General features: G+C 44.6%; 2 protein-coding genes across 6 annotated transcripts in view; one reads left to right on the forward strand and one right to left on the reverse strand.

Annotated features, from left to right (window-relative positions):
* DNAH17 (dynein axonemal heavy chain 17) overlaps positions 1–8,372 on the forward strand; it is a 96,468-nt gene extending 88,096 nt beyond the window's left edge. For all 3 annotated transcript variants that reach the window (XM_083486967.1, XM_083486968.1, XM_083486969.1), the window contains 8 exons: positions 1,081–1,308; positions 1,542–1,733; positions 2,528–2,707; positions 3,104–3,286; positions 4,760–4,942; positions 6,127–6,270; positions 6,775–7,000; positions 7,991–8,372. In XM_083486967.1, coding sequence (XP_083343093.1) covers positions 1,081–1,308; positions 1,542–1,733; positions 2,528–2,707; positions 3,104–3,286; positions 4,760–4,942; positions 6,127–6,270; positions 6,775–7,000; positions 7,991–8,238 — 1,584 coding nt within the window. In that variant the 3' untranslated portion in view covers positions 8,239–8,372. The remainder of the gene's footprint in view (positions 1–1,080; positions 1,309–1,541; positions 1,734–2,527; positions 2,708–3,103; positions 3,287–4,759; positions 4,943–6,126; positions 6,271–6,774; positions 7,001–7,990) is intronic.
* Positions 7,475–27,137, reverse strand: part of PGS1 (phosphatidylglycerophosphate synthase 1) — a 128,673-nt gene continuing 109,010 nt past the window's right edge. For 2 of the 3 annotated variants that reach the window (XM_083486991.1, XM_083486989.1), the window contains exons 4-10: positions 27,002–27,101; positions 24,620–24,809; positions 24,036–24,214; positions 19,319–19,852; positions 12,928–13,076; positions 9,381–9,528; positions 7,475–8,172 (exon numbers count right to left, since the gene is read on the reverse strand). In XM_083486991.1, the coding sequence (XP_083343117.1) occupies positions 9,409–9,528; positions 12,928–13,076; positions 19,319–19,852; positions 24,036–24,214; positions 24,620–24,809; positions 27,002–27,101 (1,272 nt within the window). In that variant the 3' untranslated portion in view covers positions 7,475–8,172; positions 9,381–9,408. Of the gene's footprint in view, positions 8,173–9,371; positions 9,529–12,927; positions 13,077–19,318; positions 19,853–24,035; positions 24,215–24,619; positions 24,810–27,001; positions 27,102–27,137 lie in introns of all 3 variants that reach the window. The other variant, XM_083486990.1, reaches the window with a different exon arrangement.

Genomic DNA, 27,137 nt, shown 5'->3' on the forward strand with positions numbered 1-27,137 from the left:
GTGTACTTCACTTCTTCCATGCCTCCCTAGCACTCATGATTTAAGTAAATTATCTGACAGCAAATGAAAATAGCTTTTAATAATCATTTCTGGAACTGCAAACTCTCTGTAATCCAGTCCATAAATAATCCAGTGTAAAAAAAAAATTCCCTGGCATATGCCGGATGTCCATTGATAGGATTAGACATATACTGGGCTGTTGGAACAATGCTGGCACTGCCCAAAGGTATCTAGGTGCCGGCATGAAGAAATTGCAGGCAGCTGTGGGCAGATGATCCTGTTGCAGCCTTTGTGCGGAAACACAGCTTCAGAGAAGTCTGTACCTTGCAAGCAGACCCTCTCTCTTTCCTCCACTGAAGTAATTGTGAAGGTAGGGGCATTCTCAGTGTGAAGGCTGCAGTGGAGCCTCCCTCTCCCATTCCATTCCACCCCCAAACTGGTGCCCAGTTGATATTATTGCCTTAGATGCTAAGGACCATATGTCTATTGCTTATGCTAAAAAAGATCCAGGCCTTGAGGGGAAATTGAGTAGAGTGAGGTCAAGAATTTTGCTGATGCCCAGACAATTTGTCCCTCCAACTTGAGAGTGCTGTTGCATGTGTAAGGAAGGAGTACTCATACTAGGGGACATGTACATGGCACAGACTCCCTCAGGAGGCCATGGACTCGCCTTCCTTGGAGGTTTTTAAGCAGAGGTTGGCACCATCTATCATGGATGCTTTAATTGAGATTCCCGATTCCAACTCTGCAATTCTGTGATTCTATAAAATGAGTGCAGGCGTCTTTATGCCTAAAAAGTCGATGAAACAGCAGAGAATGTATATCCATTCTAGAACATGACATGAATGAGGGCAGGATGCTCAGCATTTTGTCTTCCTGAAGTTCTAGGATGGAACCATTTATATTAATGTACTATGGCCAGGTGATGTCAGTTCCTTGGGATGGGGAGGGTGGAGACAGTTTAGAATAGCATTCCATTCACATTACAGGACTTCTGGTTGCCACTAAAGGCGGCCCTGGAGGGAGAATGTAGTCCATCCTCATTGGCAGCAACTAACATGTCCCTTATATACCCTACAGAACATCCATCTGGTAGCCAAGTGGCTGGGAACACTGGATAAAAAGGTTGAGCGATATAGCATAGGGGCCCATGACGATTACAGAGTGTACATGAGCGCTGAGCCTGCTCCCTCTCCAGATTCCCATATTATCCCTCAGGGACTCCTGGAAAATGCCATTAAAATCACCAATGAGCCTCCAACAGGCATGCATGCCAACTTACACAAAGCCCTGGATCTTTTTACTCAGGTAAGCAGGACCTGCTGTTCCATTTGTTTGGACTCTGTATTCAGCCACAATCCAAGATTAGCACTGAAGTTGGTTTTTCCTGTCTTTCGGGCAATGCAAACAGTGCTTTCGATAAGAAAAGGACCTCTTCCTCCCACTTTGGGATGGCTTCTCATTTCTGTTCTTTGACTTCCAACAGCCGGAAATACTTTGTGCAAAAGTACAGCCCTTTTTTTTTCCTTTTTCTCCTTTAGGATACCCTAGAAATGTGCACCAAAGAAATTGAATTCAAGTGCATTCTTTTTGCCCTCTGCTATTTCCATGCAGTGGTGGCAGAACGGCGGAAATTTGGAGCTCAAGGATGGAATAGGTCTTACCCATTTAACAATGGAGATCTCACTATTTCCATCAATGTACTGTATAACTATCTGGAAGCCAATGTGAAGGTAAAGATTTGGTAACTTGTGAGTTGCATAGAAGAGAAACTGTTTAAGTAGTAGTCAGTGGTCCCTTGTTTTCAAGGGTCTGATCAAAGCACTGCCTGCTTTGGGAAATGGAGAATTGCTATTTGAATTTACTATTATTTAACTAGGAAAAAGGTGTACTGCAGGATCTTGGTGCAGAGAAGCATTGAACCGAAAAGCTTGTGTTTTGTGGGCAGGGTATTCTCATTTTTTGGCATCTGTGCACCTGGAGACTTTGTCACCGTGAGTTCTGCTTCCAGGTCAGAATGCACTTTTCAACTTGGGACAGCAATAATTTGAGGAGCTACAGACTGTTCTGAATGGAGCTCCTACATCTGGAAACTCACAAACTCTACCTGTTACAATAACACCTAGCATGTAACACATGCTACGTGAATAGAATGAAGACCATTTTATTAGCCCACTCAAACTCTATTGCAGAATGCGAAGATCAAATAGGACCTCCTCAGTTCCAAAGTATTCTTCTGCCTTCACAGGCCATGATGGGAAAAGCAATTCAGCATTCCCCCAGGATTGTCCCCTGCTGGCTAACCAGCACTTGTCTGTGCTTTAAATCATTTTGTCTCATTCCCCAAGATTTTTCACTGTACTTATGGGACCAAATGCGCCCCTTAATAGACTAGTGATGAAAGCATGTTTTCTGAAAAGAACTTTGGTTGCGGCAAAAAGCCCAAATACCTTTATATACGTGAGTAGAATGTTGGTGGTGTTCCCCCAAATTTTGCTTTTTCCCCCTCCATGGGATCTTTTCCTAGGTTCCCTGGGACGACCTGCGGTATCTCTTTGGGGAGATCATGTATGGGGGACACATCACCGATGACTGGGACCGCAGATTATGCCGGACTTACCTGGGTGAATACATCCGTATGGAGATGCTGGAGGGAGAAATGCTGCTAGCACCAGGTTTCCTTATACCACCTAACTCCGATTATAAGGTGAGAGAGGGAGGGGTGGGGAGTTGCTCCAACAACACACAGTTCTGACAATCCTTCATCTGGGGAAGTAAATGGTAGCCATAGGTGCAAATGCTATTTGCCACAAAAGAAACAATAGCAAGGTCTAGAGAGAAAGGACAGCAACTACAGAAATAGTTTTACACCTCAGCACAGGGAACTTGGCAAAATATTTCAGAGGACCACAAGAAACAGCATTATACTTGTGGACAAGTTGGATAAAAGTCCCAGGGGAAACAGCCAGATCATCCGGCAAGACAGTGCTTGTTATGAGCATATAGTTCACTGGAAGCTTAATTTGAACATAAGGCTGGCGTAGGCGTTAAGCAGTCACTAACATCTTATAGCATCCAAGTTTCTGCATATTACATTTTGCAGGGATATCATGAATATATTGATGAAAATCTTCCACCTGAGAGCCCTTATCTGTATGGGCTTCATCCTAATGCAGAGATTGGGTTCCTCACGGTCACCTCTGAGAAACTTTTCCGCACCGTGCTGGAAATGCAACCCAAAGAGTCAGATGCCGGAGGCGGAACTGGTGTGTCCCGAGAGGAAAAGGTAGGAAAACCTTCCAGTTTGCTTTGACCATGGCTCTCAGGGTCCTGATAATGGTTTGGGGCTCCTATTTGAATGTTTCTAATAGGTTTGGGCGATTCATTGAGGGGCAGACAGTTATGGCGCTTTCACTCGGCGGTTTATTGCTAGTGAAACTGCTGCCTCTCATGAGTCCCTCTGCTACCAGTGCAGCGAGGGAGAAACAAGCTGCAGCTGGAGGCAGAGGGACTCAGAGCCGTGGCAGTTTCAGCAACCGCCATCACAGCCTACCCCTCATGCCAGCGCAGAGAGAGAATCAAGCTGCATTGGCCAGGCACCTATACAGCTTGTCCCTCCCTCCTTTAAGCTGCTTGGCTGAGGAGCGCGCAGCTGCCCTCACCTCAGCCAAGCAGTTTTACAAAGCCCCCAACCCGCCACCAGTTGGTACGAGCCAGCGGCGGGGTGGGAGCTCCATTGAACTGCTCCCGCTCTCCAGCTGAGCAGCCCTGATCCTTCTCCTGCTAGCATGCAAGCCAGAGGAGGATTTGAGCTGCCTCCATGGGGAGTGGGAGGCTTTGCACTCCCTGACTGGGGTGTGCAAATAAGATCCTGTCCCTCTGGCATGTGCATGTGCCGGATGGATGGGGGTCCTGCTCAGCCGGGGGGGGGGGGCAGAGCCTTGGCGCTCCTTGGCTGAAAGGGCCATGCCAGCAAAGGCGAAGGGAGCCCGTCAGGTTCCATTGCAGCGCTTCCTCTGTCTTCGAGCAAGCGGTCTCTTTCTCCTAGGAAAAGGAAGCTGTTTGTGCGCACACCCCAACCCTTGCCTGCAAAGATGAAGGAGCCTGGCAGGCTCTGTTGCAGGGCTCCCTCCGTCTTTGCCAGCAAGGGTGGGGTGGGGTGGAGAGCAAGCAGCCTCTTTCTCCTAGGCTGCTTGCATGCCCCCCACCCCTTGCTGGCAAAGGGAACTTTGCAAACCGAGCCTGTTGGGCTTCGTTGCAAGGCTCCCTCTGTCTTGGGGAGTGGAGGGTGGAAGCCTTTGCGCACCCCAGCCGAGCAGTGGACTGGAGCCAGCTGCATTGGCCCTGACCTGCAAGGCGCTGGGGTGAAAGCACCTCAGCTCCCAAGTTGTGAGAGCTGAGTTTCACCTGGGACCTTGCAGGCTGGGGCCAATGTAGCTCCTTTCAGCATCATGGTATATCGCCAAACCGTGATGTTTGGCTGGTGATATATCGCAATGTTGAAAACCTAATTATCGCCCAACCCTAGTTTCTAATCAGCAACAGGTTTTAGGGTTGCTGCTACCTGTTCTGCCCCTTCTACTGTCAGTCCTTTTTCAGTTGCATTGATATTTCTTCAGGCCCCAGGAAATGTGGGAAATGCTCTGGTCTGCCCACCTTGCTGGGGCAGGTATTTTAGTCTAGTACTTTGCTTACCCTTTGGAGCATTTGAAATGATGCTGCATATAACAAAACATTTATTTGGCCTTATGTGTAACAGGTAAAAACTGTGCTAGATGAGATCATGGATCGGCTTCCAGAGCCCTTCAATATGGTGGAGATCATGGCAAAGGCAGCTGAGAAGACCCCATATGTAGTAGTTGCCTTCCAGGAATGTGAACGAATGAACATCCTTACCAGTGAAATTAGACGTTCTCTGAAAGAATTAAACTTGGGGTTGAAGGTAGGTGCATGTTGTATGCTATTGCTAGAAGTACACCAGAAAAACAACAACATTTGACCTGGTTCAGTCAGCATACTTGACACATGACCTGGCATAGGAAAATTAAAGTGGAGCGTGCTTTCTCAGTAACAGGAAATGCCTGAACATTGAGACTTGATTTTCATCTTTCCTGCTACTGCATTTAAAGAGCACTTTAAACTAGAAGATAATGATACTCTTTTTCCAATCAGAACAGTACATATTCAGTAGTTTGTATACACAAGCACATGAAAATTAAGGGAGATAGAGCCAAGATGCTTGTCTTGGGAATCTTCCCTCTATGTTCACTGGCTGGTTGCTGACTTCAGCACAGATGGTGTTCCCTGCCCAGTGGACTTTTCCTTCACTGCCCTTCACTACGTTCAAGTTTTGCCAATAGCTCAACCTTCCAACAAGTCTTCCACAATACAATTCTATGGCAAGATTGGGGTGAGGTGGGGAGGATAAAGAGAAAAATATCCTCCTTGCAAGCTTCACTGTGTTGCTTCCTCCTTTGTAACAAAACAAGCCGTTTAGAATTCTGTGTTCTGGCCCAGGAGACAGGGAGGCATTAGCTCAATGCACTTGCTCCCTAAACTCCCCAGGGTGAAATAAGGCTGCTGGACATTAAGGGAGCCACATACGACAACGCACAGAAATGATGTATGTAATGATGTATGTGTTGGAACCACAAACCAATAAGGGCTTGTCCAGCAGAGAACTAAAAATAATTTACAAAGGGTCAAAAAATTGTGTGTGTGTGTGTGTTTTGCTGTTTTTAATCATTGATATCAGTTACACAACTGCTTGGCATTAGCGCTGGCACCCATAATTATAGCACTAGCTGGAGGAGTGCGTCTCATTTTCTCAGCAATGCAAGTGCTGGGAAATTTAAATTGCCACAACATCAGCAGTACCATGAGGGAAAATGCCTGGAAACACCACCACAAGTGAGGAACGACGGTACATTGTTTGCATAACATATAATCTTGAAAGTGCTGTAATTAATGCCAAAGCATTCACATAACCAGAACCTTAGATCAACAGGGATGCCGTTTTCATAAAAATACACTAAGAATTCTTCAAATGGTCTGCATAGCCACAAAAAGCTGTGCTGAGCTGATGGAGGAATCCAATTAAAAGCTTTTGTTTTGTTTTTCCCACAGGGAGAATTGACAATCACAACAGACATGGAAGATCTATCAAATGCTCTTTACTATGACAATGTTCCTGATTCGTGGACAAACCGGGCTTATCCATCTTTGCTCAGCTTGGGAGCTTGGTATGCTGACCTACTGCTCCGCATCAGGGTGAGGTTTCCTTTGTTAAAGCTCTCCAAAAACAAGTTCTTAGCTGTCCTGGCAGTGCAACAACCAGGACAGCTAAGAACTTGCACTTACGCATCATATTTTAATTAAGCAACACTCAGTTATTTGCTTTTGCATTGTTTTTTTCCAATTTTACATTCTATATATATCCTTAATAACAATCCTTAATAAAATAACAAGAATACTTTTCAGCTGTAGTTGTATGCAATTCTACTAGGTAAAAGTCTTGATCATCTGTTTAGGATGACAGACATGCGTAGGCTTTTCAGAATCTTTATGTGAAGATAATGTGTTTATAGGAGGTAGTTTCTGCTAAAGCAGCAATGGGAAAACATGTGACCCTATAAGTGTTGTGGAACTACACCTCCCATGATCCCTGTTCCTTGAGTGTGGTGCCTGGGGCTGATGGGAGATGGACTCTCAAGTGCAACAGAAAACATGGACCTCCTCAACATGCTTAGCTTTGTGTAATATTTCCATTTTCAGGAGCTGGAGGCCTGGACAACAGACTTTGCCCTGCCCACAACTGTATGGCTAGCAGGCTTCTTTAACCCTCAGTCTTTCCTCACGGCCATTATGCAGTCTATGGCTAGGAAAAATGAGTGGCCTCTTGACAGAATGTGCCTTTCAGTGGAAGTTACCAAGAAGAACCGGGAGGATATGACAGCTCCCCCTCGAGAAGGCTCCTATGTGCATGGGCTCTTCATGGAAGGTAATCTAGCTTATCATGTAAGACAGAGATGCAGTCATTCAACAGCAGACAAGGCAGTTTCTCCTTTGTCCTATTCTACTGTAGGGAAGCTCTCCATTTCATCTGTGCTATTTCTTTGAGAGAGGTGGGGAGGGTGTTTCTTGCATTTTTAGAACATTGTGTCCCTGGGTTCTCTCTTTGCCTCCAGGACGTTGAAGCAAGACCACTTTCCCCTGCCCCACCTCTTTCAGGCACAACTCTGACCTACATAATCATCACAATTTTAAAAAGAAGGGCACCCCATCAATGCTTCAGGTGTACCTTTGTGCTTGGTAACAGCAGAGGATTCTTAATCAATTCCTAAGGATAGAGTTCATTGCTGGATGCCTTCAGCTTGTGCAAATATTATTTCCACACTGTAAACTACTTCCAGGCTGAAATCTGTCTGTTTTGAAAGCACAAATATTTGTCAAGAAAGGATCAAGCAGACAACACTTTGCAGTAGCTGCCTTTATTATCACTTTAGCATGTCAGCAGAGGGCAGCACATGCCTATTTTACTGCCCTTACAGACAAAACTACTTAATTGACCATATTAAAATACTCTGTTTCTAAGTGCGGCTAAGGTTAGGAATGTAATATTGCCCCCGCATATTAAAGGGGGGCTGAAGAAGCCTAACCCTTAGTGCTCAAGTCACTGTAGGTAGGGACATTTATGTTACCTACAAGGCTGAATGAAGGTGGAAGGAAGAATATAGCTTTCTGGAGCAAAGGAACACTGCCATAGGCTCAGGGCAGAGTTGTGCATTCAGCTCTTTCTAGCTTGTTAATGCTCAGAATGCTTACGTAAATTATGGAGATGACAGCAAAGGCACATTCAAGCCAGAGCAACTACCTGTAGCCATGCTTCTAAAGACAGAAGGTTGGTAGTGTGAGGTTCCCTTCCTTAACGCTTGCTGCAAATGAAGCACCCTCTAGGCTGAAACATCACCACAGTTCTGTCCTCCTGCAGGTGCACGTTGGGATACTCAGACCGGTGTCATCAGTGATGCACGTCTGAAGGAGCTGACCCCCTCGATGCCCGTCATCTTCATCAAAGCCATTCCCGTGGATCGTATGGACACCAAGAATATGTATGAGTGTCCTGTCTATAAGACGCGCATGCGAGGCCCCACCTACGTCTGGACCTTCAACCTGAAGACAAAAGAGAAGCCAGCTAAGTGGATTCTTGCTGGAGTTGCTTTGCTCTTGCAAGTTTAACGCCTGCGTTGAAAGCAAAGCCCTACCCGCCCGCCCCCACTCCATCATGTCACCCCACCACATTTCCCGAAATAGAAACTAAAAAGACTTGTTTGCAAAGTTTTCAATAAAAAAGCAAAAGTGTGGTTATGCTACTCAGGTTGTTATTGATAAACAGTATTTTTACAATAATATATGCAAGCCTGCAGTTTATGACAAGAAACAAGTCTGTGTACATTTGTCCGCATTGGCCAGGATTCCTTTCCCAGTTCACTTTCATTGTGTAGCATTCACTGCAACTGACTAGAAGACTTTTCAGTTCTCATAAGTATGAAAATATATGCTGATTAGCTCAGGTTTTCCCCCACCTAAGATGTGTTTGCTAATCTCCACCAGCATTAATCCACAAGGAGAAGGGACTCTCTCACCAGTTAGGCATAATAATGCCAAATTTCTGAAAAATGCAAATGTCTTCCTCTGTAACTTATTGAACCCAGGAGGCACCTCTTGATTTGGCCTACTTGGATCTCTGCAGGAGCAAGCTTAATGCCTGAGGCGCTCCTGGTAGTCACATTAGCACTACTTAAGAATATAAACATTTGTTAGGTTTATATTCTTGATGAGCTCCAGTATCTCCCTTCATTACAATAGCAGTTACCAAAGCCTCAGCCCCCACCTCAATCATTGCCATTTTCTAGATAGCAAGAGGCATCTTACTGCCAAAGAGAACCTGGTCCCAAATAATACATAAGGAACTGTCCAAATAAACCTTGGTGTTATGGATGAACACCTGATTCAAAGCTGTAATATCTGCACTTCTGTTTCCCTTCTACTCTTTTTAGCCCTCATGCAGTTGACCAGCACTGTGTATTTGAAGCCTCAATTTCTCCTCCACACATGCCTGCCTGGCATTTTACTACTTTCCAGTTATTTTATATGCGAGTTTTAGCCTTTCCCCAGAATAAGACAAATTGAGACAAATTAATAAGGTCTCGCAGCGTTTTGCAATGACCATCCAATGCAGGCCCTTGGATAGCAGGCTTATGCTGTGCAGGAAAAACACTGCCTTGGTTCTTACAGAAATCAGCTTGTGCTTCTTTCCTGTTTATTAAAGTGCTTGCCAGGGTGGGGGGAGGGTATAAACAACAATTTACAAAACTTACCCCAAAAGGACCCGCCTATCTTTTTTTTTCAGAAGAAGTTCTTAATCAGAGGTGTCACCATCTTCACCCACAGTTGGACATAGCGACTAGACTGCTCAAAGGTTGATGCAGACACCATACTAGACCGCAAATAAAGCTGCTCTTGCTCCTATAGTGGGAAAAAGGAGGGGGAGGTTACTACATGAATTTGAACATCTGCTCCTGGACTGCATTACTGATTGCTTTAATTAGTTTTAATGAAAGTACAGGGCTCCATATACTTTCATTCCTCTGAAGAGAGTACCTCTTATGCAGGCTGACCTGCTTTCTCAAGTTTGGCATCTCAAATGCCAACTGAGTCAAGTAATTGCACATACACAGAGCCCAACCCACATATGTATACAAACACACAAAGGAGGAAAGCATTGTGAGATTTGGCCCTGCAGTTACTTTTTTCCCGTAACAGCCAAACCCTGAGCTATAATCGTCCAAAAGGAAGCTCGACTTTAATCTCCAGAGACCAGACAGTTCATTTCTCTTCAGAAAAAGCTCCGAAGCTGCATTTTAAAATGAATGTGCCGTCAAGGTTTCGCTGTGGTTCCCAGAAATACTAAGCACCTTCAAAGAACAAACAATACAGCTGGCAGGGACAGCAAGTGTCTGTGTGATACAGGATGCATACACCCCATGAGATTTGAAGCAGTGCTTACAGCACAAAGATACTTTCTCACCTGCGCTAGCAAGATGGGTTCTTGTACATGCAGAGAGCCCTGACACAATTATAGGACTTCTGCCTGACTCCACAGCTCAATCACCCATCCTCAGCCACATTATTAGCCACCTATAACCTTCCCAAGCCCAGCTGAGCAGATCTAGCCCATGCAGATTGCATTCTAATTCTCTCCCCTGCCCCCTCTTATTTCCGGTAAACTAGTTCCCTCTAGGATTTAACAAGGCCTTCTTTAAGTAAATAGATAAAAAGTAAACCTTATTCAATGTGCTTGTGAACAAGGGGGTCCTGTGTTCTTCTCACTCATTAATTCATGTGTTTCGGTCATCTAAAGAGGGCTAGCACAATTGACTTTCTTTACCAACTGGTAATTGCGGCGTAGGCAGAGCAAGTGTAGTTAGAAAGGTGGTTTGACGTGGGGCTAACTGAAGCTCTGCAGAAGTGCTAGCTGAGCAGCAGAAGTGGGCCCTTAAGGACTGTGCTAATGCTGCTAAGACAAGGTGCTGGGAAGTATACAGGGCACAGTCCTGACATGGCGCCTTCACAAAAGGCTTGCAGTCCACATGGGATGGGAAGCAGAGAATGTAAACAACTCTTATTAAAGGATCAAAAAATGACTATCCACAGACATCAGAATGCTCTGAATCCACCCCAAAGGCAGGATTCACACAAACTATAAGAAACTTAGTTGGGTTATTCACAACCACCCCCCTACAACAAGAGGTACCAATGCTCCATAAAGGATAACAGCAACAGTTTGTGTATGCAGCTTACTAGGTTGTCATCTGAATTCTTACTGCATTTCCAATAGCTCCCATTTATTTCAGATTATACATCAGATGTTTATAACCTCCTACAGATGATACAAAAATGGAACAATTTTTTAAAAACCCGTTCCATCTTTCAGCACATGGAGAGGAATTGTGGGAGGGTAAAAGTCAAGCTTAATATAGTGCAATACTTCAAAAGAAAGCAGGTGGTGGCATGAACTGCTCTCATCAGTTTCCCCTTCCCTGTGGAAGGGGGAAGTGGTGAGAACAGTTCATGTCACTTCTTGCCTTTCCCAAAGCCTTCCTTGCACAACGTGGGACAAGACCCTACCCCCTCCCTCAAGTCCTCTGCATGCGAGAGCTGTGAGGGTGTTTGTTTGTTTGTTTGTTTGTTTGTTTGTTTGTTTGTTTGTTTGTTTTCACAAGCCACCACTGCTTTTGCCATCTACAAAAGCAGCATGGGGAGAGAGCAATCTCTCCCCTGAAATCCTCTGGCGTAGGGGAAAACAATTGCTAGAGAGTATGCCAAGACAGTATTTATGGAGCCCCTTCATTTAAAGGCTGAAATTACACGTGGCTTCAATGGCTTGGCTGCTACAAAGTCTCAAACAATGTTCTTTCAAAAATCCAATCAACACTGAGACTTTGTGTCAGGGGTAGAAAACCTTTCCCCAGGTGGGGGGAGGGGCTTGCATTCCCTTTTGGGCAACCTTCAGGGGCCCATGTGACTGTGATGGGGGGCAGAGGCTAAAGTGAAGAGTGCAACAAATGTACAATGAGCTAGTTTCTACATACACTTCTCTATCTGCCATTCAAACAAGCAAGAGGCATTGGCAGTTTGACAAGGGCTACTGGGGAGTCTGAAGGCCACAGAGAAAACTGGAGAGCCGCATTTAACCCCAGCCCTGAGGTTCCCCAGCCCTGCTTTATGGGGATTTTATGTGGTACCAGGTATTTTCATATAAATTTAACCAACTACAAATTTCAGTTAGAAACCAGGGGGTAAGCCTTCTTATGGAAACTCCTGTTTCCAGTGAAATTCAATATTACGACAAGTAATAACTTTAGTTTGGATGAACTGGCTGAGAGTAAATCTTGGGATTAATATGTATATGCAATTCCAACTGTTGTGCTGCGACACGGCGGTTGCAAAGGGCAATTAAAAAGCGATTCTAGAATAAGTGAGTGGACAGAGACAGGAATCAAGGCCACGCAAGCAGAGATAGAATCAGGTCAATCCGAAATACATTTGCAGCCAGCAGGAGAGCACACACCAAGAAATGCTGGGAAAGCCCACAGCAACTATTTCATTAATCTTAAAAATCAAAAGCACTGTTTTCATATTCTCTCGGTCTCTGTATAACCTTTGTTTTATAAATAAAATTGGGGAGGAGAGAGAATCGGGAGCAGAAAAGTCTAAATGAAAACCTACAAAAATAATTATAAAGAGAACATCGGTACTTGTATGTTGAAAAGTTGTGAGCAAGAAAAAGCCAGAAAGCAGCTAATAGTTTTGCCCCTCTTTATAAAATTCATCAACCATGTGGATTACCGAAACACTACTAGGATTGTCTTTAGGAAAACTATGGGCCACTACACTTCTCCCCACATCTTCATATGGGGACAACCATCAAGGCAAAGGAGAAAAGCACATGTATGCATTAGGGACAGAGCTAGCAATACTTTCAGCTTTCCCCACGTTTATCTTCAGCCTCCAGGACCAGCCTGTTTACGTTAATCCAGATCCATTCAGGACTACAACGCCTATTTCAGATACATCATCACTGGAGGGTTTGCTTTTTCCCCAGTGTTAATGTATCTGTTTTCTAGTTAAAATGGGTTAGAGTTGCTTTTGTAAAAAAGCAACCAACACATTTAATAAATAAATAAAAGTAACTGCTCACACAAACTTCCTCTGGACAGTTTTGAATTAATCCAGTTTCCCTCAACCCCACTACTTGTTAATTTTATTTATTCATTAAACTAGTATACTGCCCTTCACCTATAGATCTTAGGGTGGTTCAGTGTGAAGCGGAGCACTCAAGTCATTGGCCCACGAACTACGCACCTGATGGAACTGCTGTTGCAGGGCTTTGTTTTCCGTCACTATTGCAACCTGTGCTTCGAGGTCCCGATGAACCGACCTGTACCCAAAATTAGGAGAGCCAATCAGAGTTAAGCAGGGTAGACTGCTTCCTGCCAGGTACAACCAGAGGCCTGCAGGGAGAAAGGAAATGTGGCAGACGGAGGAAGTTTTCATGGAAGCTGTTATGAGCCTCAAACAATAGTTTATTCTTGAAAGGAAAAGCAACAAAACACACTAAATATTTAATTTACTGGCAGTATAAATAGGTCAGGGTACTAAAGAAGCAACCAGGAAATAGGGATACTTCCTTGCAGAAAATGTCATAAGGGAATGGCACAAAAATCAACAGAGTACCTGGCTGCACTTTTGCATATGCTTTTCTCAGCTTGTACAACACAATCCTTGCACAATGGGATGCAGACCATGCTCTGAGGTCCATTGCAACACACACTCCCCACCCTGTACAGCTGCACTGAAGGCTTAGGCTTTTAATATTACACTGATCATGTTTAAAAATAAATTAGTGATGTCCCCAGGTTCTTGACGGAGCAAAGACCATAATCCCTCAAGATCAGTACTTATGCACAGGATGATTTACTGTAGATGCTGCTGCTGATCATATCAGAGCAACTACTGTAGAAAAAAAGGTTTATCCTTCAGAAGCGATACCTGTATGTCAATATCTATCTCCCTCCCTGTCCTTCTCTCTCACTCACACTCACACACACACACACTCACTCACTCACACACACCCCTAAACAGCCGTAACAGCACAATTACCAAAGGCAACACCACTCTACCAACCTAGTCTCACCCATTCATCTGGAACAAAGGAACAACCCTGTGGGAATCATAAGATAGCAACTTTGTTTTTCTAACACTGCATGAGTTTTGCATCTCAGTTCCTTCAGGCCAATGGGAGTGTCCACATTTGTAGAGCACTTCCCACTGAAGAAAACCACCCAAGCTTAAAGGAAACACTTCTCATCATTATCTGTTACTGAGCCAAATACATGTGAGCATACTTTTCATATTTCCTGCCACACTTGGGAAATGATGCAAAACTGAAGTCCACTTTAAAGAGTCTTCTGGTGCTTCCCTCACTGCGAGAAGTGAAGTTACGGGGAACCAGGCAAAAGGCCTTCTCAGCACTGGCGCCCTCCCTATGGAACACTATCTCCTTGACATCTGATGGGGAGGAAGTACTACACAACTTTTAGAAGACATCTGAAGGCAGCCCTGTATCAGGAAGTTTTTAACGTTCGACGTTTTATTATGTTTTTATATGTGCTGGAAGCTGCCCAGAGTGGCTGGGGAAGCCCAGCCAGATGGGTGGGGTATAAAGAATAAAATCATTAAACTGCCCTTTGCCCTTCGTGATGCATAAACCCCAGATGAACAAGACAAAGGATGATCAGATGTATACTACCTATCTTACGGAAAACAAGAGCCAAGGCAATTAAGAGTGGGTTTGCAACTGAATAAAACTATTCACTGGGGTAAATTATATTGGGGGTTATAGTAGTTGTTCTATTTCAAGGGTCAGGAGAACTAAGCAGCTCAATTATTTTAAAATACCACTATGAAGGGCTAAGAAGCATGACAGCAAAACATACCAAAACAAACAATCCTATCAACTAACCAAAACCCCACGCAGAGCTTCCCACTCAGTCCAATATCCTCCTGGTGTTCACTTACTAGCTCCACTCTCACTGGAGCCACAATGTGGGAAAACAACAGGGAAGAAGTATTATAGCCATGGAGCACACAAACCCTGCTTGCAATACTCGCTCTCATTGGAATTTATCAACATGGGAAAGAACAAGAAAGCAGTACACCTGGCCCTCAACTCCTGCTTCTTAACGTCTCTTTGCCCACCTGAAATCAAAAGGAAGAGGTCTCCCTCAAACTGCCCAAGCCCCGGGACTAGCCGCTGTTAAGGCAGGGGTTACACAGCACCATGGACAGAGTTAAGAGCTGCCCACATCCTAATGGTGAGGCCTTATTCAACAGCCTGACACGGGAGAGACATCAGAGAGCCTTTTCTGTGACTGCAGAAGTTTCTTTGGTCTACTCTCTTCTTAGCTTCAACCACCAGGTACGGACACTTTTGCTCAGGTGGCACTTTTATCAACACTGGAATCTTAAAGAGAGTTAAAACATTGGTGATCTGCCATGCTCTTTCTAGGCTTTTGGCATTTAATTGTTTGAATTATATAATGATTGGGGATTGCTTTACCATTCTTTGAATATCATTAAGTCCCTGAAACTAGTTACTCTGGTAAGCGGGAAAGTGGGATATAAAGTTTCAAGCAAGCAACCACTGAAGGGAAAGCTGCTGCCGGCATTGGTTCAACAAAAAGGCTGTGAAAAGGCTGGTGGGGCAGGGTGGGCAAGTGAGGAGGCACTGGAAGCAAGGCCCACTTGTGGGTCCCAGCCCATTCCCCGAGAAATTTAAAATCGATTAACTTCCACACTTAGGCAAGTGGCTAAAGCTTACCAGCAAAGCTGAACAGACAATTTTTCCTGTTTGTTAGCAATCTTGTCCATATGCATTAACTGCCTCTTATTTTCTGAGCTGCTGTGTCCATGTTTGAACTTACAAGAGTGCCTATTCTGCACCCCTCTGATACGGCAAAGAAGCCCTTTCACAGGCAGCATCACAAACATCACGGTTTGTAGCTTTTTTACGCAAGGAGAATAATCTACAGTTACTTTGACCTACTTGGACAGTGTCTTGTGTTCCAAGTCTGAAATAGTTCCTGTAACTCTAAACATCCCCACACTCTTCCCTCTCTATAGCCATTTAGAAAACCAAATGAGCAAGCAAGAGTGCCCTGCTGATGTCCCTGGCCAAACATCCAATCCAGCCTTGCAGAATGAGGAGAGAGGGATGCCTGCAGGCATGCTGGAATTTGATTGAGCCCACAAACTTCTTTCGCATTCCTGTTGCCACAAGAAATGCAACAGAAGGTTAGGCTGCATGTCCTACAATGGTGTTGGCTTTGTGACTATGCCAGGCTGAATCCGCTCACCTCATGATTCACCTTTTCAGGAGGGGAAACCTAAAATATTTCTCTATCCTCATTCAGTCTAATAAAGGAGCCTTATCTGGGTCTCAAGTGATACCTGACACTCTGCTGCATAACTGATTGCCAATCTCTCTCTCTCTCTCTCTCTCTCTCTCTCTGCCCCAAGAACATACTTCTCTCTCCTGAGAGTATGCTTATGACCTCACTACTACCAAGTATCTCATATTCTTCACCTGCTTGATTCCCAAACAGGAATCCTTTGATTTTAATGTGTCTTGTTTTGATTATATGTAAGCCACTCTGGGGGGACACGGGTGGCACTGTCAGTTAAACCACAGAGCCTAGGGCTTGCCGATCAGAAGGTCGGTGGTTCGAATCTCCGCGACAGGGTGAGCTCCCGTTGCTCAGTCCCTGCTCCTGCCAACCTAGCAGCTTAGTCATGCTGGCCACATGACCTGGAAGCTGTACGCCGGCTCCCTCGGCCAATAAAGCGAGATGAGCGCCGCAACCCCAGAGTCAGTCACAACTGGACCTAAGGGTCAGGGGTCCCTTTACCTTTACCTAAGCTGCTCTGGGAGCTTTGTTGGCTGAAAAGCAGGGTGGAAATGCTATAAATAAATCCTTAAATGTCCATTTAGCCAGAAAGCAGAATAGCTGCAGCAGTAGTCTAGCCCAACTTGGTTTGGAAAACCTGTGAATTTGCAACAGTGCCAGCTATTCAGAGTGCCTAAGAGCTTCTTGAGATGGCCTGTCTTGAGCAGTCACCTGCACAAGACTCCTGGACTACATTTGGGAACTATTCTTCTATCTCAATGCCTGACGACAACAAATGCATAAATTAAAGATAGCATGATTGCCCAGGGTGGTGGAAATTGGCGGTTTTGGTGGTATTATTAATTTCAACAGCACTCTCCATTTTACAGCTGTTATTAAGTTTCAGTTACAGGTAGGTAGCCGTGTTGGTCTGCCGTAGTCGAAACAAAATAATTCCTTCCAGTAGCACCTTAGAGACCAACTAAGTTTGTTATTGGTATGAGCTTTCATGTGCATGCACAATTCAAGCAGAGCCAGCCATGTTGTGGAAGGATAATGACATTGCCTTGAGCTGCTACGCCATCAGCAATGTTGGCTGCTCACTTCTCAAATGCTGTGTGTCTTTGTACGACATCTCTCTTCTTGGGTGTAAAAGTTGAACAATCAGCACTGGGAAGCCATGTATCTTTGGTGGATTGTAGCCAGGTTTTCCAATAATAGAAGCCACAGCTAGAGATAAGATATGCTTATCTGCCATCCTATGCAAATCCCACATTCAGAGGACTGCTGACAGGAGCTCTTTAGAGTGAACTCAATTGCACAGTTGGAAGCAGTGCTGTTTGCTACCCCTGTGGCCCTCTCTCTTACTGTTTCTCCTGGTTGTGGGTAAGCAGCAGTGTGCAGTGACACATTTTCTTAAGAGTTAGTTAGCAACACACACACACACACACACACACACACCCAACCCCATCCCACCGGCCTCTTCCCAGCAGCTTTGCAGGAAGGAGGCAGGAAAGATAGCAGCATTCCCATAATCATTAACATCCACAAATGTAGACAAATAAACCCAGGGATCCCTGGAGAAGGGCAGCCTAATAGGATGCGAGCTTTGGGACAGGCTCAAGGGAGGCCTGCTCAGTTTGCTCTAATCCCATTTCTAATGTAAGTGACAAATATGGTTCCCTCAGTACCATGGAAAGCTGACCATGGGAACTTCAAAATGCCTTCCAGAGCAGAATTTGCTTGCTGTCAGCTTGGAAGTCTCAGAAAGGGGTGGTGCTTCATTACACTATCTCAATAAAAACACAACCATTGGAGAAGCAAGCGGGAACCCAAGGTGACACTATAGAGGCAGTGTCTATCATTGTCAAAGCTGCAGCTGAGCGGCAGCAGTTTTCTGTGACACAAGAGAACTTCAGAACACCTCCATATAGCATAAGAATTAGTTCTCCAAGACTTATGCTTTGGTCTCCAAAATATGATGGGTATGTCTCAGTCCTTTCAAAAGAATCACAAAGCTTAGCCCAGTTATTTCACCATCAGTGGTCCCATGTCTTTTGGGAGCATCTCAGGCACTTGAAACACACTTCTCCACTCCTGACTGCATCCTGAACATCCATCGTTTTATGAAATCCCACAGTGTCTCCTTGCTTTCCCCACCAAACACTTCTCCTCACAGAAGGGGAAGCTGAAACATTTCATCAGAAAGGAGAAAGAGAAAGGAGGGACCTAAACACTGGTGAATGGACCTGATTTCAGCATCCTCCTTTCCTAGAACAGACTGAGTCAGTGCATTTAGGGGAGGATTCCTCATCTCCCTTATGCCCTCAGGTAGGCCTCTTCCCCTTGGTTGGAAGATGGGCAGCTTAAGGGAGTACAAAGGGAATTCAGACCACAAGCCATCAACTGACAAACCCTAATTTAGGACTACAATTGGCTTTCACATCTCCATTCCAGGGACACAAATTATACAATTTCCTGTTTTCCCCATTGGCTACATCACTTACATAGTAAATGAAGAAATGGCATCAGACAAAATGACAAGCAGTCAAATAATAACAACTCCACTCCCAGCTCTTCCCGTATCTGATGCTAGCTTCCCTCTTCTATGGTAAGGACAAAGTTACAACTTCAGTCTTGCTCATATTTAGGTTTGGTCATGAAGCGTACTGACAGGTTTTAGCTAGAACTAGAAGTCTGTCTGAACAGTTGAGTCAAAGCGATTAATGCAATAATACATCACAAAGGTTTTGCTGCTATCAGTCGGTTCAGGAATGAAGAGGCACCGAATGTGCTGCTTAAATCAAAGCTGCCATGGCCTCTGTGAATTAAGCATCTGATTCAAAAATCCTCAGCATACACTTCTTGGAAACATATGATTATTCCTAGCCTTTTTGATAATATGCACAATCAAATCACTAAAATTGAAAAAAGCAGTAGGCTAAGCAAGCTAGGAACTGGCATGGAAATTATCCAAGTGAAATTATCCAAGCTTTTCTCCCAAAGTGGATGCAGATACTAAAAGATAATTCAGTGCATTAGCCCCAATTTAGGTAAAATATTCAGGGAAATTGGGGGTACTGAACATGTGGCCCTCCAGTTGCTGTTGGCCTCCAATTCCCATCCTCATCCGTGATCATGGTCATGTTGAATGGGGCTGATGGGAGTTGGGAGTCCAAGGAATCTGGAGGGCCGCAGGTTAGCTGCCCCTAAGTATAAAGTATACCAAGTATCTCAACAGAAAAGCAAACTAAGCTCTTTGAATATTAAGCTCTTATATTAAATGCCTTCCCCCAACAATATCTCACCTTTAGCATGGAATGTCCATGCACGCCTAGAGTATTCCTGAAGCCGAATTCTCTCCTGCTGACCCAGAGAGCACACTTGGCTAAAGAACTGCCGCTCAATGTAAACATAGGCAGCAGGGATGGCACCCGCCACTCCCTTGGCCCCAAAGAACCCATTCACCTCTGGTGAGGCTAGGAGGATCTGGTAGTTGGCCCTGGTGCCCAGGATCAGGTCCATATAGGCTTGTGTGAGGTTGAAGTAGCCCGTGGTGAGATGTATGCTGGCACCCCGCTCTGCTTCCAACAGGAGAGTCTCCGTGACGATCTCATCTATCTGAATCCCAAAAGGTCTCATCTGTATGAGAGGATAAATCCACGTGTCCGGTTCAGGCTGCCTGTCAGCAGCTGCCTTTGGATCTTTGGACAATGGGATTCCTCCTTCTGCATGGTTGCTATGGAAAGTCTGAGTGTGGAGCAACTCCTGTCTGGTCCTTGCAGAGTTGATCACTTCCATCACTCTCCTATTTGCTGCTTCACAATAGGCCGTCTTGTCTCCTGAGGGCATGAATAAGTGATTTAATGGGGGACAACGCTGAACAGCATTACCTGTACATGTGCAAGGAAACTATAAAGAGATCAAAAGAATACCAGTATGACTAATGGAACCTAGGTCATCCCAGGACATTGAGAGAAAAACATATATCCAAAAGCCTGTATCTTAATACATTCAGAGGAAAACACCTATCCCAGAATAAGTCTGTATCAGCAGTTCCAAATGCATTTCTTCCATATAAAGCATGGGCCACAGGAAGGCTTGGAGGTAGTCTTTCCAGTTTAGAGGACTTCCCATTGACATCTGAGGAGTTTGCCAGCTGAACAGATGTTGACACTGGAGCCTCACAATCTGATTTTTTTCTACACTTTCTGCTCATGTTCAATCCTATAGAGGCAAACTGCATGGGTTTTAGTTTGAGTTCAAGAACAAAACAAAAACTCATAGATCTGCAAGTATTTATTTAGATGGTTTATATCCTGCCTTTTGTACAAGCCATAATTTACAAGACAAAAAACAGATTAAAATATAGGCAACTACCAATTTACACGAGGGTTACATACCAAGGCACCAAACGTTTAAGTGAAATTGTGTATATTTGAAAAACCATTGAAAAAGCCTGTAAACACCTCATTCTGCCGCTGCCCTTTTGGTTACATTTTCAGGTCACTTTTGAGTTCGGCACAGTCACACATATATCAGACGTGCTTAAAAAGGTCAGTGCCTGCACAAAATATTGCAGAGTGGATCCTCCCAAATCAGACTGGAGGAACTCTTTGTCTACTGAGCAAGTCTGGAGCTGTGTAAAAGGGGGGAAGGTAAAGGAAATCTCTTACTCAAGCCCAATCAGAGAAGCTGAAGGCATCTGCCTATAATGGATGGTTTCATCTATTTCCTCTCTGAATCAAGGTAAAGATGCCTTTCCCTCTTCTGCTTCTAAAGCCCATTGCTAAGACAGATGGAATATAAAGGCTCCCTTCACATATCCTCATCTGCTGCAGCATACATCAACAGACTTCTGCCTCCCACCATAGAATGGCCACATTATACACTGAAAACAAGAGGCTGGTTGTCACATTATAGCTTGCCACAGATTTCTAATTAAGTTAATGTGTGCCCAACAGAAGAAATCTCAGGTTGAACTGAGGCATACTAGCAGTCTGTTACCAATAGCCACCCTCTCTTTGAAAATGTAAGAGCCAGCAGTTTTTTCAATCTGCCTCTAATACAAAGAGAGAAAACAGGTCCCCTACAAGGCAGAGAGCGAAACAATGAAAACATGGTAGTCCTTCTGTTAAGCAAAGGTGGAAGTAATATCTCGTACAGCATTTCAAATTAACTTATTTCAAATTGATCTTCTGCACTGGCCACAAACTTGCCAAGCAATCCTATCCATGTTTACTCAGAAGCAAGTGCCAATGACTTCAGTGTCCATAGTCCTAAGTACACATGCACAGGAGTGTGATGCTATAGTCTGCAGAGAGATTCCTGTGCCACCATTTTAAGATGGTCCTATGCTGCAGGGAGGACTTCCAGTATACCATTAAGAGCAACATCAATTCCCCTCCTCATAATACACCCTTTCTTTTACTTGCTTGCTTAACATCAGCCTAAAGAAGTTGGGCAAAACTCAAAAGGTGCCTCGCTATTTTGTCATTTTAGTTAGTCTGAATAAAAAGATTACACCGTTACTGTTTGGATTTTATGACCTGCATTTTTCATCCATGGTGTTCTAATCGAGACCAACATTTATTTTAGTACTGTAGGACAGTAAAGAAATGGAAAGACAGCAGGGGGCACGGCCTCTAATATACTTCTACAGTAATTCGGCATTGCCCACTTTAGGAACAGTAATAAAATACTCAGGCTTTTAATTAAGGCTTTGGTAGCTATCTACACTATGATATTATGGCAAGGATACCCATTTCAAAAAAAGATCAACTCCTTCCAACCAGAGCCGGCTCTTCTGATGTGATTTGAGCATCTAGTCGCCAACCCAGTGGTCAGCAGAAGGTGAAAGAATCCTTCACTTTCAGGTTGAAGCAGCTACGAGTAATACTTGAGACAGTTCTAAGCAAATGTGTTCTTAGGAAGGCATGTCCCTCTTCCCTGGGTGCAAGGGTCAGGGGCAAATTCCTAGCTGAAGGCATTGTATAAAGGAAAGTGGAAGGACAAAGAACAAGGAAGAACACACACTTCCAGCTAGAAACGCTGAAACTAGAGCAAGTGTTAAAGCAATTACCGTATTTTTTGCACCATAACACTCACTTTTTTCCTCCTAGAAAGTAAGGGGAAATGTCTGTGCGTGTTATGGAGAGAATGCCTGCGGGTGGCGGGGGAGATCTGCTGCAGTCGTGAGCAGAGGATCCATGGTTCCCCTTCCTTCCCTCCTCCGTGGTTACAAAGCATGGATCCACATGGATCCTCAGGATTTTTGCACTGGGCTACTCCAAACTCACTGTCAGATCACATGTCTGTGGCCACAGCATGAACCATAAAAATCATATATCCACTATTTTGTTTAGAATATTTTTTTTCTTGTTTTCCTCCTCTAAAAACTACGTGCGTGTTATGGTCTGGTGCGTGTTATAGAGCGAAAAATACGGTACCATTCCCTCAATGCCCAAACAGATACCGTATGCATCTGTCACTTAACTAGCAGAGTTTATTGTGTGTGAATGATGAAAAAAGAGGGCCCTTATGATTTAAAGGGCGTGGGGGAGAAAGTAGAACAGGGGTCAGCAACCTTTTTCAGCCGTGAGCCGGTCCACTGTCCCTCAGACCTTGTGGACTATATTTTTTTTTGGGGGGGGCGAATTCCTATGCCCCACAAATAACCCAGAGATGCATTTTAAATAAAAGCACACATTCTACTCATGTAAAAACACCAGGCAGGCCCCACAAATAACCCAGAGATGCCTTTTAAATAAAAGGACACATTCTACTCATGTAAAAACACACTGATTCCCGGACCGTCTGCAGGCCAGATTCAGAAGGCAATTGGGCCACATCCAGCCCATGGGCCTTAGGTTGCCTACTGCTGAAGTAAAAGGAGGGCAAATATTCAAACGCCATCCAAAAGGCATGGTCTTTTGTCAGGCAACCTTTGTGGTGTGCTAATTAAGAAAACAGACACTGGAGGGCAGTCCCCCCCACATCTATTCCCATGGCATTTGTTTTTGTGAAACTCATCTGATCACAGAAATCTCAGCAACTGTGTTGCCAGGAAGATGTCTCAACAGTTGGCAGTGCTTGGAAAACCTCTCCCAAGGGAAGGTGACAACCCAGCATCTTAACACTTTATATTAAATTTGCTTTCTTCAGGTTGTAACGGAAGAAGAGTATTCCCCTGACAAATGTGCTATACAAAAAACACTTTCTCACTAAGAGTCCATAATAATATCCAGCACATAAGCATCCATGCACAAACTCTTCTGCAAATACTGTACAACAATACTGGGAATTGTTTGCTTTATTAAAAAACAAAACCCTCACACCCATTGCAAATGTCAGGTTGCAAAACTACTCACAAGCATGGAATTCATCTAGCAATCAGAATGTCTAGCTCTACTTTTGCTATCCACAGGAAACTTCTAAACATCATGGAAACAGCACCGGGGCTACAAAGATCCCCCAAATCACAATGCTATCTATTGACACACCTTTTCCATCACTGTTAATCCCATTACTAGATATCATAGATTGTGTCAGTTCCCAACTGCCAGGGCTAAATGACTTCCTGACTCACATAAGAGACATCCCTACCTGACCACACCAAAGACATGCATGTCCAGAGGTCATGCAAACAACACATCAAGTGGGGGGGCAGAGCTCCATGGTTTAGCTTAGGTTCAGTCTCCAGTGGAAAGGAAATCAGGGTTGTCTACTCGGTGTGGCAACAACTCTCCAAGGACTATTCCAGCCCTGCTCCGAGTTCCCTTTCTTTTATTGAGAGATGTGAAAGTCTGAACCTTGGCCCTACTTTATGAAAGGCATACTAGGCTACAATCTCTCCCAAACATTCCTGTCCCCTTTGGAAATGAAAGGAGTCTGTTTGTACTTTGTTGCCTAGAGGTACACAAGATGAACTTCAGCTGGGCTCATATGACTTCGGGTGCTGAGAGGGCATATAACACCAATTAAAATATGCCTCTATCAAAACTGCTTACTAAATGGTCCTCTTACCTTGGTAAGGGTGTACCATCCCATCCATCACTTGGACTGTATCATCTTGCTGTAACTGCAAGGACACATCCCCAACAGCATCTACTAGCTCAGTAAAGAAATCTGCAATCTCAGGAGAGTCTTGTAGGAGCACATAGCGGTCTTGACGATTGGTGAAATAAGAGTCACTCAAGTTAGCTCTGGAAAGGGAAAGGAGGGAGAATGCTAACAGCTAGCTGAGAATGACAACAGAAAAGTTATGTATAAACTCTATCCCATATACCTGGTACCATCAAGAAAGAAAGACTATCTATTGAACCATCACAGGAAGTTTCTATCTGTAGGCAGAGATACCCTCCCTCACCCACCTCCCGAATCCTGCTTAGTTGAAAGGGGAATAAATTCGTAAGATTCTGCAGAAGCAGAAACAGTGGCAATATTCCAGCAATGCTAAGGTGCGAGAGAGAATTATGTCACAATGTCTGCAGAACAAGCAGCAAGGTTTGCAGTATGCTCTGCCTTAGTTGCTTTTTCTGTTGTTTCTAAAGATCACAATATTCATCTACATATCCCCATTATTAGGTTTGTTGCAACAAGGGACTCACCCGCTCAAGATCACATTATCATCAAAGAGATAGACCTTGATATGCTGCAACCCAATGGTCTCATTGAAACGTTCTGGGATTAGGAGTCTGAGAAGACCACGCAGATTAGGAGTGTGGAAGAGAGAGACACGGACTTGCTCTGGAAACCTCTGCAGGAGTGGAAGGAGCATGGTCCGAGAGTTCTTTCGGCCTGGGAGGGAAATGAAAATGGATTGCCAGCTTCAATAAAAGGACAGGATTTGCCACACTATGCGTATTTGAGTTTAAGCAAGCCGTTTCTTCAAGCCATATTTTATTTATAGCAACATTCTTTGCAGCCCAAGTTCCACAATAGATACCGTATTTTCCACTCTATAACACGCACCTGACCATAACACGCACATAGTTTTTAGAGGAGGAAAACAAGAAAAAAAATTCTGAATGAAACAGTGGATGTATCATTTTTGTGCTTCATGCTGTGGCCACAGACATGTGATTTGGCGGTGAATTTGGGGTAGCCCAATGCAAAAATCCTGAGAATCCATGTGGATCCATGCTTTGTAACCACGTTTTTACACCATTGCAGCCCCAGGCAACAGTGGGTGCGTGATTTTTTTTGTGCAGGCTGTAGCCATGGACATGTAATGTGATTTGATGGTGAATTTGGGGTGACCCAATGCAAAGATCCTGAGGACACATGTGGATCCGTGCTTTGTAACCACGTTTTAAGTGGGGAGGGAAGGAAAAATACAGAAGGGACAAGGAGCACGAGAGGGGTGTGCGGAGAAGCAGCCGGCTAACAATGCAGGAGAGGGGTTTAACGGGAGGGAGGAAAGGAAGGCAAAAGTTTTCTCCCACCCACCCACCCAAGCCAGCCCTCTCTCTCTCTCTCCCACCTGCATGTTTTCCAGCTGCCTGCAAGTCCCTAGAATGCTGGACACAGCAGCAGCAGCACCAGAGCACGGAGAGGAGGTGGTGGTGGCTGTCCGCTGCGCTCCTAGCCGACGGAACCTGAGCCGGGTGGGCTGGAGCCTGCGCGCAGTGTGACTAGGAAGGAATTAGAAGGAAGGATGCGATCCTTTCTTTTCCCCTCTGCTTGCCAGGAGGGCAGGGGATTTCCCTGCTCTTTGTTGCGTTTGAGCAAACACAGCAACCAAAAACAGAAGAGGGTGGGCAGTAAGACCCTGAGGCAGAATGCAGGAAAGCAGCAGCTTCCTCTCTGCAGCTTTCCCTCCTCCTCGCGATCTGATTTTATGCCTGATTTTTGCCCCTGCACTCGGGCCAGTCGGCTCCAGGGACCACACATTTGCTCAATAACACGCACAGACATTTCCCCTTACTTTTTAGGAGAAAAAATGTGAGTGTTATAGAGAGAAAAATACGGTAATTACTGATTATCAGGATTGGTATGTACATAGGAGCCAACTCCAGGGGCACCAACAAATGAACGAGCAAAGCTGGACAGAGGGAGCCAGCCAGCCTCTCTGGCGCTGCCTCCAAGAGAGAAGCAGTTCAGCTCCACAGCCAGCGAGTCACCATTTTCCTGCACGCAGTCCGTGTGATGTCTCATACACTACGTGCAGGTGTGTGCGTGTGATGTCACACATCCACATTACGGCAGCGGACACCCACAATCCTGAGGATGAGATGGCCCCCCTGGGTATGTACATGTCCCCCTGTGGCTGCAGTGATGCTAGCTCAGAGAGTTGGAGGTTTTGTGCTTTCCATATTGCCACCAACTTTGGCAAGAAGAAACCTAATTAGGAGAAAGAATGGAATACCAAGATTCACTCTTAGCTAACACAGAAGCTAGCTGGCTGTATCAGCTCCATAATACTCAGAGCAGACCCACTAAAATCAATGAAGTTAGTAATGACTAACATCATCAAAAATATTTTGCCAAAATGTAACAGAAGAAAAAAATTGGACCGTTTTACTTGGATGTAAGTGAAATTGCTTATATTGGGAACACCATCTAAAAATCCTACAAACACTCTCCAAACTTCTGAAAACCCTTGAAAAACCCTTAAATCCACCAAACTCCACCACAATCACTCCCTCCAATTCTCCTTGCTCCAACTCCACTTCTCCACAGGCTTCAATGGTCAGTGCAAGGACTTTCAAAGGCTCATGGGATTGGTAGGTGCCGTTTTTGCCCTTTTTCTAGTTACTTTCAGGTTTGCATTGATGCACACATGCACAGTTGTGCGCATACTGAATGTGCGTAAAATGGCCATTGCCTGTAGAGTCTTGGTGTGAAAATCTGCAGATTAAGACTACTGAAATCCTCTAAATTTGAAGAGGTTATAAACATAGTTCTTTAGAGCTGAGATGTCCAGCCTGCCTAAACAGCCGAGCCCAGCTAACACGAGAAGCGATTGTGACCAAGCAACACACACTTACCCCGAGATCCCCTTGTGTAGTCTAAGAGAATGGACACTCTTAAGTTGGAAGGCCCACATCCCTGCAATGACCTTTCCAAAGCCACTTCAATGCAATCCACCTGAGGACAATATAAGACCAAAACTTATATACAGGG

This window comes from Podarcis liolepis (genome assembly GCF_965112155.1).
Source record: "Podarcis liolepis genome assembly, chromosome: 2".
NCBI classification, from domain to species: Eukaryota; Metazoa; Chordata; class Lepidosauria; order Squamata; family Lacertidae; genus Podarcis; species Podarcis liolepis.